This window comes from Neophocaena asiaeorientalis, unplaced genomic scaffold (genome assembly GCF_003031525.2).
Source record: "Neophocaena asiaeorientalis asiaeorientalis breed wild unplaced genomic scaffold, Neophocaena_asiaeorientalis_V1.1 scaffold140, whole genome shotgun sequence".
Classification (NCBI taxonomy): domain Eukaryota; kingdom Metazoa; phylum Chordata; class Mammalia; order Artiodactyla; family Phocoenidae; genus Neophocaena; species Neophocaena asiaeorientalis.
In genome coordinates this window covers 2,244,380-2,261,362 of record NW_020173729.1, presented here as the reverse complement: position 1 = coordinate 2,261,362, position 16,983 = coordinate 2,244,380, and the positions used below count along the sequence as shown (strand labels likewise).

General features: G+C 40.4%; 1 protein-coding gene across 3 annotated transcripts in view; it reads right to left on the bottom strand.

Annotated features, from left to right (window-relative positions):
• PPP2R5E (protein phosphatase 2 regulatory subunit B'epsilon) overlaps positions 1-16,983 on the bottom strand; it is a 148,499-nt gene that overhangs the window by 12,665 nt on the left and 118,851 nt on the right. For all 3 annotated transcript variants that reach the window (XM_024750805.1, XM_024750807.1, XM_024750806.1), the window contains exons 6-11: positions 8,572-8,702; positions 8,351-8,410; positions 7,259-7,367; positions 5,758-5,811; positions 5,605-5,655; positions 3,756-3,875 (exon numbers count right to left, since the gene is read on the bottom strand). In XM_024750805.1, coding sequence (XP_024606573.1) covers positions 3,756-3,875; positions 5,605-5,655; positions 5,758-5,811; positions 7,259-7,367; positions 8,351-8,410; positions 8,572-8,702 — 525 coding nt within the window. The remainder of the gene's footprint in view (positions 1-3,755; positions 3,876-5,604; positions 5,656-5,757; positions 5,812-7,258; positions 7,368-8,350; positions 8,411-8,571; positions 8,703-16,983) is intronic.

Below are 16,983 nucleotides of genomic sequence, written 5' to 3'. Positions count from 1 at the left end.
TAAGCCAGGAGGAAGTCACTCAGTTTAGGACTCAGGGATACTGGCTGTACATACATTCGCTTGCTATCTCAGACCCCTTTTTTCTGACTGCCACATTTATCAACTGACTCTCTGAATTCAGAGGAAGCCCTCAAAAAGTAATCTAAAATAACAATAATAATTCCAATAAACCAAAGTCTCAAAAAAATAAAAAATCTAAAAACCTCTAAAAAGAGTAGTTATATGGGGAAAGGGAAAAATCTTTTATTCATACAGATTAAGAAATTATGTTTTAATTAAATAAATTTAAATTTAACTTAAATGTATTCATTTAATTTAATAAAATGGTACAACCTGTGCCCACCAATAGACTCTGGGAAATTAGAACCTTTCCATTTACATTATTCAATTTGGTTCACAAAAAAATCCTGGGTCTCATAAGGCACTAGACACTCAAGAGTACAAAGAAAATAATTCACTATTATTGAACGTTTACTATATGCCAGGCACTGTGGTAAGTGTTTCACTTACATATTTTCTCATTTAATCCTCACAACCAACACACAGAGTAGGTACCATTATTTCTATTTTGCAAATGAGGAAACTGAGGCTCAGAGGAGATAAGCCATAGCCTCAAGGTCACATGGCTAGCAAGTGACAGACTCCTAAGTCCCTGCTTAACCTCTTCACTCTATTATCCCTATGGAGCTCGTGTGCTGGTAGGGAAAGGGGTTCCACGATCCCCAATCCAACATGAACTGTGATAGATGCTGTATCAGATCTAGAAATAAAGAGCCAGAGGAAAGAGCAGAAAGAACAATCCAGATGACTCGGGGGGACAGGAAGAGTGGCAGAAATGTACCACAGGCCATAGCATCTAAGCTGGGCTTTGAAGGATGAAGGAAAGAAGCCAAAGGAATTACAGGAAAGGCGGGCAGAGGCACCAACACGGACAATGTGTCTGGAAACATGAAGCATACATGTGGCTGAGGCAGGTAGAGCACAAGGCAAGGAAAGGGCAGGGTGAAGAGGAGAAATAGGCATGAGGCTGTTCTGAAAACAACCCATAGGAGAAATTCTTAAAGAGACCACAAGAGGATGCTAGTAAAGGCAGAGAGACCTAGGCTTTTCCTATATCCAAGTATGAGCCTGATATTTACCTGCTACTTAATGCTAATAAGTATCTTAAGCTCTATGTATCTATTTATCAGTATGTAAAATCACTTACAGAAAGAAAGTCAGTATCCAGCAAAGCCCTTTAAAGAGGAAAGGCACTGCTTATGCAAAGTGAAAACTAGCATGTCTGACAGCAGGACAGACCACTACTTTCCTGGGACCCACTGTCTTCCTGCACACACACAGTGCAGTGTCTCTAGCTCAGAGCCTTCTAACCCCAATGCCTCACCTGGGCAAGTAGTGAGCGGCATCTGACTACACAGAGTGACACTCGATAAATGTCTGTTGGATGAACCAATGAACACTCAATTAATGAACAAAGAACTTCTTTACTCTCCTTCTTTCTTTTGTTCTCAGTTTTACTTCTGTCAAGGAATTTAAAATTTTTTTCCTTCTGCTATGGACTGAATTGTGTCCCCGCTCCCCCACCTCCATCCCCGTCTCCCCCTCCTGCAGGAAATCCAAATGCTGAAGCCCTAACCCCTAGCGTGAGTGCATTTGGAGATAGGAGTTAATTAAGGTTAAATGAGGTCATATGGGTGGGGCCCTAATACGATAGGCTTGGTGGCCTTATACGGAGAGGAAGAGAGAGATTTCCTTCTCTTTCCTCAAGCATGCAGGAGGGAAAGGCCATGTGAGGACACAGTGAGATGTGCAAACCAGAAAGAGCCCTCAGAGAAGCATACCACGCTGGCACTCGGATCTCAGACTTCCAGTCTACAGAACTATGAGAAATCAATTCCTGTTGTTTAAGCCACACAATGTGGGGTGTTTTGTTATGGAAGCCTGCTGCAGTCTAAATGTTTGTGTCCCCCCAAAACTCCTACGTTGAGATCCTAACCTCCAAAGACGATGGGATTGGTGCCTTTTAAAAGAGGCTCCCAAGAGCTCCCTAGCCCCTTCCACCATGTGAGGATACAGCAAGAAGTCTGTGACCCAGAAGAGAGCCCTCACCCAATGGTGCTGCCACTCTGATCTCAGACTGCCAGCCTCCAGGACTGTGAGAAAAAATTTCTGTTGTTTATAAGCCACTAGAGTCTGTGGTATTTTGTTAGAGTAGCCCTAAGACACAGCCCTAGCTAATTATGACAGTCTGTCTCCTTTCTAAGCTTCTGAGCTTCATTTAAGGCTCCCTGGTGGTACTCATTTGAAAAGAGAGTCCCACTCTTTGCCCTCCATTACCACAAACACATGATAAAAACTGAAAAATAAGGTAAACAATCCAGATATTTGAGCACCACAGGCCATGTGTAATATGTAAAACATGTACATAGTGTCCCACATTAAAAAAAAAATCTAGACATGTCATATTATCTGAATGTAATGGTTCATGTAATGGTTTCTACTCTTTTTTTGTTTTTTTGGCTTTGTGGTACAATTGCAAAGTTGTCATAAGATCACTGACTTGACATACTAAGATGTCTTTAGGTCAAAAATTAAAACAACAACTACAGCCAGTGTCTCTAACTATGCAGGATAATGACAGCTCAGAGAAAGTCCACCATCAAGTCCCCCATGTTAGCAATGGGGTTCTGTGATGCCAAATACAATCTGAACAGTCTCTTCCAATCAACAGGCAGTATATAAAGAATCGGTTCTCTAGGTCTGTGACTTGGACCTTTGGTGAGACAGCCAAAGTATAAAACCTAACGTGTTTCACCCAAGATCACCTTCTTCTCTCCAGTGTGGGTCCCACAGCACTGCTAAAATGTCCCCAGTTGAGAAAAGGGTTGCCCAGGCTCACCCTCCCTGTGTTCTCCCAGAGCGGCCACAAGGAGGCAGAGTGGTGCCACAGGAAGGGCACGGGCTTTCACCAGAAGCGACGCCTATGTGACTCCCCACTCCCTATTAACTGGGGCACTTGAGCAAATCATTCTCTGAGCCTCATTTTTCTCATCTAGAAAGTGGGGGTGAAGCCTCCGAGGATAATCTGAAGTTTAGGAGTAATGTATGTAAAACATCTAGCACAGTATAGAATATCAGCATTCTCTTTTTCTTTTAAGCTTTATTCAGCATTCTCTCTTACACACTATAGGATCCCTACCAGTCCACCTCTTATTCAGCCCTTTTACTTGAGACATGTTATTTGACCACTTTGAGGGTCAGTGTTTACGTCTGTAAAAATCATAATGCCCTCCTTGCAGAGTGGTCATGAGAATTCAAGTTACTGGACAGAAAGCACCCGTCACAGCAGCTGTCATGTAACAAGTGTTCAAGATGAAGGTGGTGATTACCAAAAGTATTGTTATCATGTGAAAAATCAGCCAATAAAAACAATAGGTAGGGCTTCCCTGGTGGTGCAGTGGTTGAGAGTCCACCTGCCGATGCAGGGGACACGGGTTCGTGCCCCGGTCCGGGAAGGTCCCACATGCCGTGGAGTGGCTAGGCCCGTGAGCCATGGCCACTGAGCCTGCGCGTCCGGAGCCTGTGCTCCGCAACGGGAGAGGCCACAACAGTGAGAGGCCCGCGTACCGAAAAACAACAACAACAACAACAACAGGTAGTTAGTGTCCATTACATTTCTTTCAATACCGATGAAACTTTACCAAAATAATACATGTTGTATAAGCCACTCTGGCTCATGCCCTCTTATTACTAACCTGAAAATGGGGGCTAGAGACACACTTGGCAATTTGTTTAAACAAAGGTTCTTGGATTTTAACAAACTGTGAAGGTTCAATCACATCCAATATTTCTTCCAGCTCCCCAAGGAACATAACCTGGAAGTACAGGCAAAACACAAAGTGTCAGGTGCTTGATTAAAAAATCCGTATGGACAAAGGAATAATGAGGGTTTTGCAGTTTTAATATAATGAAAATTTATACATAAAACCAAACATGAACAAAACAAATCAGGGTTTAACTTATGTTAGATGTTCATTTCACAAGGAATTCATCAGAGAATACTTATTAAGAACAAGTTCCCTACGGCATTGAAAATGTGATTCTATTTACTCTGGAAAAAATACTCTGTGCTACATCTATTATACAGAATGAGGAGTACTTACACACTGCAGCAGGGCCCTGGGAAACGGGACTATCCCTTTGGGGCTCTCCTCCCCTCCTCCATATTTTTAAAACAGTGGGCAAGTGGCCCTCCGGCACGATGGACAAAGCTCACGGCGGCCGCACATGCAGATATTTGCCAAACATTTACAGCCCCTGCTATGTGCTAGGCGCTCCTCTAAGAGACACCAGTTCGCAGAACACACGAAGTCAGAGAGACAAATGAGGAGGTTCAGCCACACACACACGCCACTTTAAACCCCTCAGCACACACGGACCCAATCTCCACACTTACACACATATACATATGAACACACTCACTCGCTACAGAGCACAGTGAATCTTGTGACCTCAGTACCATGTGCCTCCAGAACCAGAGCTTTTAGATCACAAAATGGAATCAAATCAATAGTAGGGTCACTCGCTTCCAACATAATGGAAAACTGACAGAGAAGTTAAAACCACTTTCCTATTTAGGCATGAAGAAATAACTGCCTAGAAAAAAAATTAAGCCTGCAATTAAAGTACAAAACATGATGTTTTCATATCTTGAGATGCATCTGGGTAGCAATGCATAGTTTAATCTTACCTAACAGGTATTAAGAAATTAGATGATTTTCTGAAAATGTGTAAAGTAGGGTTTTGGAGAATTGTAGCTGATTTGAGAAGGAGGGTGTTTCTGTTAAAAGCGAAATATAGTCGAGCCTTGCCATTTGTTGAGAAACATTCTGAAGTTCTTCCAAAATACTCTCCACATGAAAAACTAACAGCTGACCTTTGTTTGTGGGCCATTTTCCATATGGTTTCTAACCTTTCAGAAAAGTGGGTGCAGATCTGGTGCCCAGCTAGGCTCACCGCGAGGCTAAGAGCTTCACTTCCTCCACGGAAACCTCACACAGCACATGCTCACTTAGGTCTTGGCAAAAGTACAAATGATTGTAGATCAGAGATTTCCAGGGCCACCTGTGAATAGCTGAAACTAAAGGTCTGTAATATACTTTAAGATTGTGCATAGTAAGATCCCACCTACATGAGGCTTTAAAGTAGGTATTGGGGCAGCTTGCTGTAGCATCTATCAACAGTGACAGCAAAACCTTCATATTACGTAGGTGGTCACTAGGAAGGGGACATCAGTAGAGCTAGACAGTTGGACACATGACTGGGGTCTGCCTTGGACTTACCCAGGGCTGAGCAGCCCAGGGTAAAAGCCCAGGCAGGGTTCAGGAATCAGGGAGGCAGGTTGTGGCCTAATCACCTGTACTTAGCATACCCAGGTAGGCTACTAAACCTCTAAATAGCAGTTTCATAACTAGTCAAATGAGAATACTTACAGTCCTGCCTTGCTGAGTTACAATAAGGATTAGAGGAGATAATGCATTTTTACACATGCTTATTATCTCAGTGCTCTAGTAAGCTATTAACACACTGACATTGAGCACTTACCTCTTTTTGACTACATGTTTTGGGCCAAAATTTCATTAATCCCCTAATAACCTAAAATGAAAAGGGGAAAAACAAATTGCAGTTAATTTTCTTCTATACACCATGAAAAGTGGTCTTTCTGAAGTGTTTTGAAATTATGGAAAAAATACTTACTGGTTCTGTGAGTGAAGGATCTTTCTCCAGAAACTGTACTATGCAATATGCCAGCTGGAGAAACAAACAGACAAAAGACAAAATTGGAAATTCTATATACTCAGGGCTCAAAGATGTATTATTAAAAAGCCCTAAAAAGTTTCCAGAGTCTGGTTTTAATAACTTCACATTCAATTCATTTTTAAAATAAAATATATATAAAGCAAAATATGAAGCTACTTTTTCAAGCCAAAGATTGACACTAACAAGGCTCCAGGGAAATTTTTTTAAAAAGCATATTGGGACATGAAATATTCAGCTAATGAAAAGCAGAGGTGAAACAGCACATCCAGTATATTCTGAAAGTATCTCATCTACATATAGTTTGAGCTACATCTCATGGGCTTCTTTTCTCTTTGCTGGAACATCAACAGTACTGGGGTTTACTGTGGTTCCAGAAAAGTCCTATATGAGAAGCAGGCACTTATTAAAGACATTGCTGGTGGCATGAAATGGCACGCGCAAACTGAAGCAGCTTCATGGAAAGATAAAAGGTTGTACCTGCCACAGGTAGAGCCCTGGACAAACACAAAGAGTTCTACATCTGATGCTAACTCATCGAGGTAAGAATTTGTAAATGATCATGAAATGTGATATCCTATTTCAAAAACTAGAGACAAGATCTGCAAAAGGGCTCGTAAAGATTCTTGGACAAGAAATCCACCCTTGCGAAACAACATTTTGATGGTGTTCTAAATTAGAAGCATATGGACTAATTTTTCCTCGAAACACAGCATTTCACATTTAAAGAGGAACACCACTCTGAAAAATGTGTTACATTTTTATGCAAACTCAAAACACTCCCATTGCAAGGAGGAGGGCGTCAGAGGTTTGAACCGGTAAAATTAAAATGCCACTAGATCATTTATCTACCTCCTAATGACATGCTTACCATGCAAGGCAGTTTTAGCAGGGAAATCAGAGTGGGGACTAGACAGGGTGTGCTTTTTAAAGTAATGGAGGCTAAAAATAAAAGTAAGTGAAAATACTGATTGATTTGTTTACTTGTGAGAGTGTTATTTGTATATAGGAAGTGAGAAAGAAATGGTGGATGAACTGGAAGAGGGGGCAAAGGGCAAGGATAGACTAATGCAAAATGAGGATGAGCTAAAAGATTCAAGAACATCCCCAAATGATTACACATGTCCAAAGGTACACATCTGAAAAGCCCATTACATTTTATTATATGCAAACTTTCAGTATATAACTGTGTGAACTTGGGCAAGTATCTAAGTTCTCTCTGTAAAATGATATGATTAAACAAATGCTTCTCCCACTTGAAAAATATCCCCATGACACTCCTATACATAGGAAAATATATACACATTTTTATTTGCCTTGGGGAATACTTTAAACTTTAACAAGCGGTTTGTTTGTGTAAATTAAGTAAATAACAATATCAATGAAACACTGGGTTTACAAACTTTATCTTGCTTCCAAAAGTAGTTGTACAAAATTCTACCTGGGCATGGAAGAGTGATAAGCTCCTCACAGTGTGTAAAGGGATCAACACTTTCACCAGAAACTGTTTGTGTTCTGCCTTAAGAGGTAAAGCAAAGCCATTGATAATACTAGGAAAAAGAAAAGAGACATGAATTAGCAATGTTACCACAACAAGCTAAATTGAGACACTGTTCTTGTGAGATTAGGTTAAATCTTAATCAGTTTATGTTTAGTCCAGAACAACCCAAAACCCACCCCAGTGGCATTCAAGACTTCTTAGTCGCTTTAAAGAATATCTTTAAGTAGGAAGGAAATTTAGAAGAAGGAAATTTGCTTCTGATCTCCCAGCAAAGTCTCCTGAGATCTCACACCTAGTTGGATAGTTCCCAAAAGCTTTTGTATCAACAACTCTTTATTTTTCCTTCCCTCTTTTCCTTCCCCAAATAATCGCCTGCCTTGCTCACTCATGACCCTTTCCATTTCCAGACATCATTCCTTCCCGTTCCTGAAATTGGCCCAGGCCAAGATTATCCCTGGGTAAAGAGCCCAACTATGGGAAGTCCCAGAGAGAACCGTGTGACTCCACCTTCCCTCTCTCCTCATATTAGGAGGAGAGACTAAGTAATCACATCGTCCAGTTACATTAGCTCTCTTGTGTGTAGAAACCCACACAACAGCTGTCTCTTTCCAATTCATTCCACTACTCCAGGCAGCAGCTGTTCAAGAACTTGACTTGGGTACACGGACTCTTTGAAAATGGCAATCTTTCTAACTTATTATAAACTTACTTTCAAAAATTATGGCACAGGAGAGGTAGCCTAGAAACGAAACTGACAAGAATAAGATGTAACTGGCCTGACTGCAATTAGATGAATAATGAATAAACTGTTAGCTCTTTCAGTCATTCCAAAAAAAATAGCAATTCATAATTATAGAACAAGGGAAACACAAAACTGTGCCTTGTAGAGTCAGCTGGGAAACATGCTATAAGCACAGATGAGACCCGATGTACATACAAGCAAGGGATTTGGGGTAGCATTTCCCTGTAGCCACCTGAACCTATCACAACGACATTCACCTGAGATTAGCAATGAGATAAAAATGTGCTTACCTTCCTAATATTTCCAGCAGTTCAGCTACACCATTGAAGTGTTCTGTTTCATAAACAAACCTAAAAAGACACAGAAAAGAAGAGGGGAGGGGAGGGGAGGAGAGAAGATAAAAGAAAAAAGAGAAAAAGTCAGTACACTATGGTCAAATATTTGAGGTTTACTTAATACTTCTATAAAACCACCAACTTTGCTTCTCCTTCTCCCCCCACCCTCCACTTACCTTAGAAAAATATTGTTAATCTGTTTTCGGATAAATGCTCTAAGACCAAGAAACTTGCCATAAATTCTGTGTAAGACTGTTTTTAAGTAGTCCCGTTCCCGTGGGTCTTCGCTGTCAAACAGCTCCAAAAGCTGTTGTAAATAAAAGACAGTGTCGCTGTCAAAAGCAGTTTCAGAAAAGGATTTGGGAATTCTGCCACTCACTTAAAATTCCTTCCTTCCTTCCTTCCTCCCTCCCTCTCTTCCTTCCTTCCTTCCTTTCTCCCTCCCTCCCTCCCTCCCTTCCTCAAAAAATTATTGAAAATCTATTATGTGCCAGGCACAGCGCTAGTCTTTGGGAATACAGTGATAAGTCAGACAAGGGTAGCTTATACTCTAGAGAAGATATACACAATAATAGCAATCATAACAATAATTTTCCTTCCTTCCTTCCTTCCTTCCTTCCTTTCTCCCTCCCTCCCTCCCTCCCTTCCTCAAAAAATTATTGAAAATCTATTATGTGCCAGGCACAGCGCTAGTCTTTGGGAATACAGTGATAAGTCAGACAAGGGTAGCTTATACTCTAGAGAAGATATACACAATAATAGCAATCATAACAATAATCATAATAGGTAACACATATACAGCACTTAGTATGATCATCAGGCAACCTTCTAAGCAATCTACTTATATTAATACTCCTTATGAGGTAGTCTTACTCCCATTTTTCAGAAGAGGAAATTGGGGCAGAGAGATGCTAAGTAACTTGCGCATGGTCTCAAGCAGTAGAGCTGGGATTTGAACCCAAGCAGTTGAGACCCTAGAGTCCATTACCTCAATCACCGCAATTCTATACAATAAGCCATCTACTGAGCTTATGTTCCAAATATATAGTTAAGCTTTCAGCTCTGCCAGAGCATTCAAGTAAATTTAGATAACCCACACCAAAGCAAGCATCAAAGTTCCCAACAATACTGGCAATGTTCTCTTTCTAGATCCTGGCTCTTATTACATGGGTGTGTTCACCACTGAGGTAAACACTTAATGATTTCCATATGTATGTTATACATGAATAACATTATTTTTAAGTTCCCAATCATTTGTAATCTAAAGGCAATAACTGAATCCTGATAAGATCACACCTTATCAGAATTGAAAACATGTCAACACAAAAACTTGTACATGAATGTTCACTGCAGCATGATTCATAATAGCCCCAAAGTGGAAAAATAACCCAAACGCCCATCAACTGCTGCAAAGTGTGCTTGCAGTGGAATAGTATTCAGCCGTAAAAAGGAATGAAGTACAAAAATATGTTACCACGTGCATGAACCTCTCAAACATCGTGCCAAGTGGAAGAAGCCAGACACAAAAAGGCCACATATTGTATGATTCCATTTATATGAAATGTCCAGAATAGGCAAATCCATAGAGACAGAGAGCAGTGACTGCTCATGAGTATGCTGTGCCTTTGGGAAATGATAAAAAAGTGTTCTGCACTTATATAACAGTGATGGTTACACAACTCTGTGGAATGTATTAAAAAAAACATCAAATTGTAAACTTTAAAAGGCTGAATTCTATGGTATATGAATTATATCTCAATAAGTCTTCTATTTTTTTTTTTTAAACAATAGTGGGCAGGTTCCTCTAGCTGAAGAACAAACTTGGAGACTGGTTTGAATTTTACTGAGTTCTTCATACCTTCATTATCATTGCAATAAAACAAAACTCATAGTTCTAATGCTGACTTCATAGCAAAACATTTCAAGAGCATATAGAGAGCATACAAATGAAGAGACTACCCTAATTACCAAAAAAAGCTATCAGGACAGACTAAAGCATGATTTCAGGTGATTAAGACTGAGGCTGAGACCGACAGCAGAAGAACGCAGTGGGCAGTAATCAAATAAATCATCTACTTTGGTGCTTTTCTTTGAACAAAAGACAGAGTTACAGACAAAAAAAAAGAAAAATCCCTTTACATAATGGCAGAAAGCACAAACTGAAGAATAGTCTTCAAAACTGGGCAGTGAGACAGACAAAATTTTTGACTGTACAATGTCATGCATCCATTCAAACAATGAATGTTTCAAATGAGTATGTCGCCAGTCACTGGGCAAGGTGTCAGGGATACAATGATGAGCAACACTGCTTTTACAGAGCCTAACGCAATGAGGGATACAGGGAAATAAGCAGCATGGTAAGTGGCTCGGGATACTATATAAATACATAGCAGACACATCTACTCTATTTGGGAGAACTGGAGTGATCAGGGAAGGCTGCTATAGGAAGTGACATTCATGAAGAAATTAGGAGTTAGAGGTGAAGGAAGTGTTCATGGCAGATTCAATAACACATACCATCACCAGCAGCCTATCTGAACAGAAGATGTGATTAAAATACATGCCATCTCTCTGCCTACTTTGTCATGCAATCAATCAACCAGTCAATCAGTCAATCTCTGCACGCACCAGGGATCGTCCTCTTTGCTGCGCGCATGCATGCGTGCACACACACGAACAAACTTGGAGTCCACAGGAAAGCAATGAGCAAGTCAACTACACATTTCCACAAGAAACGGTCTAAGAAAGAAAGATGTGAACGCTATGGGCAAAGAAGGCCCCACCGGCTCAGTATCTCTTACCTAATGCCTGCATAAAACGACAGATTTCTAACCTACTCATTCCATTCCTTGTTAATAGAAATAATTATCCTTTGAGTTCTATTTTTTTAGTTGGTTTCTATTTTCAAGTGTTGTAAAAGGGCTTAATGAGTAATTTGCAACTAACGTAGAAGGTTTGAGGGGGTGTACTTTTAGCAAAACTTGAATCAACCATGCTTATGTACTGTTAATCTTTTTTTTTTTTTTTTTTTTGCGGTATGTGGGCCTCTCACTGTTGTGGCCTCTCCCGTTGCAGAGCACAGGCTCCGGACGCGCAGGCTCAGCGGCCATGGCTCACAGGCCCAGCCGCTCCGTGGCATGTGGGATCCTCCCGGACCGGGACGTGAACCCGTGTCCCCTGCATCGGCAGGCGGACTCTCAACCACTGCGCCACCAGGGAAGCCCTGTACTGTTAATCTTTAAGAGTTTAATGAACACATAATAATTAAACAAAAATTATTTAACTCATGTTTCCATTAGGTCCTCAAAGAAAATGTATTACCAGGCACCTAACCTGAGTGAGTTTTAAAGCCACAAACATTATATATTCTATGTTCTTTGAGGAAGATGAATTGCAGTATATAAACTAATTTTCTGCTGCTCTACAGAACACACTCTTGATGATTTCACGATGTATGAGACACAAGAAAAGGTAGAACACTGCACAGGCCCAAACAGAGGAGAGAGTGGGATGAGCTCTAATTTCCAAAACAAAGTAATATTTGTGTGCTTAGTCATATATACACTTCAAACACTCCCCACAAAAAAAAAAGCAATGAAAAACATAATCCAGTATTTGTAAATGCCTAGGTAGACTATGCTCCCTACAATGTAACAGGCAACTTGTTGTCAAAGAAGCAAAGCTGGAGTTTCCAGGGTGATTGATTACAGAGAAAAGACAGACCTGTCAACATGCTGTCTCCTAGTTTACAAAATCAGCCTTCCTGAAACTAACAGACAGAGATGAACTGCCTAGTGATTTAGCCAAAGAACCTCCCCTGAACCTCATAATAAATCTACAGTGAAATTAAAAGGGCAAAATGAAAAAGGTAGTTAGGGTCTTTCAGTTAGACTTGGGAGATTGAACCTCTCTCCTCTTGAACACTCCCTGAAGTGAGAGAAAAAAAGAATAAAAATGGAAGAAATCCATGGGCAGAAAGGATTGGAGAGCAGATTAGACAAATTTGCACATCTCTCAAAGATGGAAAGTAGATGGCAAGGGGTAACTATCTTAGGTTTCCTCTTTCTCCACTCCGCTAAATGTTTTTCCATTCTGCCAGCAGGGAGGGACGCCAACAAGAAGCAAGCCAATTCACACCAGGGAACCCTTAAAAGGCATAAGAATTGAAGGCACCAGATATATTTGATGTCAAGGGTGTGAGGAGCTAGAAACAGCAGAAGTGATTGAAAGCCTGGAGAAAGAGTAACAAGACCTCCCAGATCCTCTGTCCCATGCAGTGTACTGAAGATTGAAAATCAAGGTCTGGAGGGAACAAATGAGTAAGTCTCTAGTCTTGGGGATATCAGATACAGCTAAAGTAAAACAGTTATTGAAAATAATGGGATTTAATAAAATTCTGCATGCTGAAGAACATGACCCTTGCCAGGCCCTTCCCTGACTAAGCTCTCAATTCTGACTGAGGCAGATTAGACGGTCCCTTTTTGGGGAAATTGACAGTCTCAAGAGGAAAACACCTGCAGATATACTAATATTTGAAGGTTTCTCAATGAAATGGCAAGGCCTCTGCCTAATGTGCCAAGTGTCTCCCACTTACGCGTACACACACACACACACACTCACAGACACAGGTTCTAGGAGGCTTTTTTTTTGTGGTACGCGGGCCTCTCACTGTTGTGGCCTCTCCCGTTGCGGAGCACAGGCTCCGGACGCACAGGCTTAGCGGCCACGGCTCACGGGCCCAGCCGCTCCGCGGCATGTGGTATCTTCCCGGACAGGAGCACGAACCTGTGTCCCCTGCATAGGCAGGCGGACTCTCAACCACTGCACCACCAGGGAAGCCCTCTAGGAGGCTTTTTTTGGACTAACGTATAACTATGAATATTGTCAAAGATCACCAAACACTCTAACATAAAAGATAGAGACCAAAACAAACCATCATAAAGAACTCAGAGGAAATAGCCATACTGCAAGGAGCAGAAAAATACTGCAAAAAATGAACCTATAACATCCCCAGAAATAAACAAATCTACTAGATACTTGAAACAAAATCAGAATGCTATTACAGATGAATATTCAGAAAATAAAATAGAGCTTTTGGAAATTCAAGATGTAACAGAAATAAAAGTTTCAGAAGGACTGGCGCATTAAAATGAGCAAATCTATGCTGAAAGTATAACCAAACGATGAAGATTGTAACAGAAGAAAGAAGATAAGAAAACTAAAGGATCAATCCAAGAGGTCCAACACATGACTAACAGACATGTTAAATGGGTACAGAGACAGAGAAACAGAGAAAATAAAGAGAAGGAAATTATCTGAGAAATAATTCAATGTAATTTTCTAGGAAAAAAGGACATGAGTACATGAGTTTCAATACAGATGAGGGCCATTATGTCCTCTGCACAATAAATGAACAAAGCACAACACTTTGAAGTTTCCGGACATTGTGGACAAAGAGTAGATCACAAAAGCTTACAGAGAAAACAGGTCACTATAAAGGATAAGGAATTCAGCTGGCACAGGCCTTCTCAACACCAACACTGAAAGCTAGAAGACAATAGAGCAATTCCTTAAAACCGCTGAGGGAGGATGGGCTCCAACCTAGAAATCCAAACCTAGCCAAAACATCAACCAAGTATGTGGGTAGAATAAAGCCATTTTCAGAGAAGCAGGGCTCAAAAAATTTACATCCCATTCACGCTTTCTTAGGAAGCATTTAGAGTATGTATCCCACCAAAACGAAAGAGAGGAAACCAAGGAAATAAAGACATAGTCCAGAAAAGCTAAGTCCCAGGATGGCCACTGCAGATACAGCCTAGAGAAAGCAGCCAGTGCCAACTAGAGCAGGATGACTGGAGCTCCAGAAAAAAGGCCTCCAAGAGGAAAAAAAAAAAAAAGACTAGTTATCAGTGTGGGCCAGACTGGGAAGAGTTGTATGGTACTCTCAGAGAACTAAGGGATGAACTAATGACGACTACATAAGAAAGCAAGCAAGTGAAAAATAAGGCAACTACTAATTCTAGGGGTTAAAAAAAAAAAGCCCTACAAGAAAAGAAATGTAATTATAGCATAATGTGTGCCTTGGCTCTGAACAATATATACACAGTCGTACTAATGCAAACACTACAATTTGATTGAATTAAATTTTGTGACATAACTGCATTGGAAAGACATAGAGGGAGACATGTAGTGGCTTATAGTAGGAACAGATGAAAAAAATCAACAAAGGGCAGTAAGAGTACTATTTAGAATTAGGAGATACATATAAGGAAACAGCTAGAAGACTGGAATGTGGTTACCTAAAGGGAATGAGACTGTGGGTTGGGGAAGGATCAGGCAGGGCTTGCGATTTTTCTTTATAAACCATATGAGCAAAAGACTTGAAACAAAAAGCCCATTACCCTCTTCTACATAAAGAAGCAACTGCCCAGCGCTATTTCATGTAAAAAATAGAGTAAATAATCAATGAAATTAGTATTCTCAATGTTTTAAACCAAACTAAAATCAGATCTCTACATGTCTGGCTTTGTTTTTCACTTAAGCTACTCTGCTAGGTGAAAAAAAATTATCTTCCTAATAACTTCACCTCGATCAAGTAATAAAGCACCTGGAGAAAACAGCCCAGAACCAAGAAAGAAGAGCCAGCAGCAGCCTGACTCCCATGAATCATAACAACTCAAGAGGACCAACATATGAAATGAACTGACTATGGGCAACCACTGAGCGAGCACAGCGTGGACAAGGAATCAAAAGGTTGCACATTATAAGCTTCCAGCAGTTCTGACTTCAGGACCCCTATAACTCAGTATAAACATTTCAAAGGTGTCAGTCATACAAACACGAACAACTCTGCCAAGTCACAGGCTTTTATTTCTCTCCTTATTTCAGCATTTTTCCTACAAAGTAGAAAAGTCCATTCTATTCTCCCTCAAGCACTTATTCCAACTGATTCAAGAAAACCCTGCGATTTAAAATTTTAATTCGGTCAGCATTTCAAGAAAGAGTTGCTATGGTACATAATGATGCACTTAGTGGGATACAGGCAGGGACTAGCTACATAATTTGTGGGCCCAGCGCAAAATGAAAACGTATTGCTCCTTGTTCAAAAAGTACTAAGAATTTCACGACAGCAACAGCAAAGCGTTAAACCATGAAAAAGGTCCTTCTAAGCACAGGGCCCGCTGCCCCTGCACGAGTTGCTTGCCTACCAAGCTGGCTCTGGATGCAGAAGTCAGAGCAGCCCAGCCCTTTTTTAAGGTTTTTGAGTTATAGGTTGGACAGGATGGGATGGGGCAATTTATTGTTAACTGGTTATGTCTATCTGATAAAATTCCTGGTAGAAATAAACTCTCTAAAGTTTTATTTGCTATAGACTCTGAGAGAGAAATGTAAGCATTTTGACATATTCAAGGAACTTGTTTGGAAAATAGTTCTTTGTATTAGAGCTGAGATTCAAGGCCTCGTGAATTTTATTTCAGTTAAGAACCTAACATTTTTTCATGGGTTGGTTTTGTATCATGTCCAATTTGTCTTCAGTTTTTTAAACACAATAACAAAAGGTCACTTTTAAGGACAGGCTGGATGATTTGCATAATTTGCATGATAATTACAGTACCTTTCAGCTAAATATAACCACAAATGTGAAGTACAAATTACTAAGGAGCCATCTCCAGCAGTACATATGTTTATGGAGATACTTGATTAGTACATCTCTTAGCAACCACTGACTACTTTTCAGACTTGCAGAGTGGTTGAACGCAGTCTTTAGAGATATGCTACTAAACTCTTACCACGACAATTCACCCAGTGACATAATTCAAGGTTTGGCAATTCCTTTTTGGTCTTGGGGGAAGGAAGTGTCATAAAGAAACCATTTTCCCAACCACCCTAATGCAGATGAAAATTATCTTTACTGGGAATAGACAAGGTTGTTTACAAAGCCTAGGCAAGCCAACACACTTATAGCTAAGTTACCTAAGTCTAAAATCAACAACATTACCATGGACACAAGGGCACTATTTAATCAATCGACTAGCTTTGATAAGTCTCTGACAGCTTCCTTATGTAAAGACTTAGATTAAGTACATAAGAAATGCTAAAGGTTATGTAAATCTAGATTTAACAAAAATTACTACGAAATTTAAACAAAGTAGTCCATTCTGAAATAAAAAAGAGCAAACCCTTCAAAGGTACAAGTCACTGACGATTTTGACTGGCCCATACAAAAATCTAGATTTCCAGGTTCTCTTAAAAAATCAGAAGAATCTAGCAACACTTGGCCCACTTAGCAATCAGCCAACAGTTAACAGGAACAGATTGGCAGCAGGGTCCGAGCTCTCTAGGTCACCACTGTTTCCATCAACTCCTTTCTGTTACACCCAGACTACTTCATTATGTATCACTTGTCTGGCCTCTGTAAAGATTTGAATGCGCTTTCCCTGGTTCTTACACACTAAAAAGTACATGCTCCTAGCACTAATTAAACATTTACTTCTAACACTGATTGGAAGAAATCAGTTGGTGAAGTGGAACTGATGAGACTTCAAGGACAAGAGACCATATTTAACATCTTTAAAAATCCCAACAGC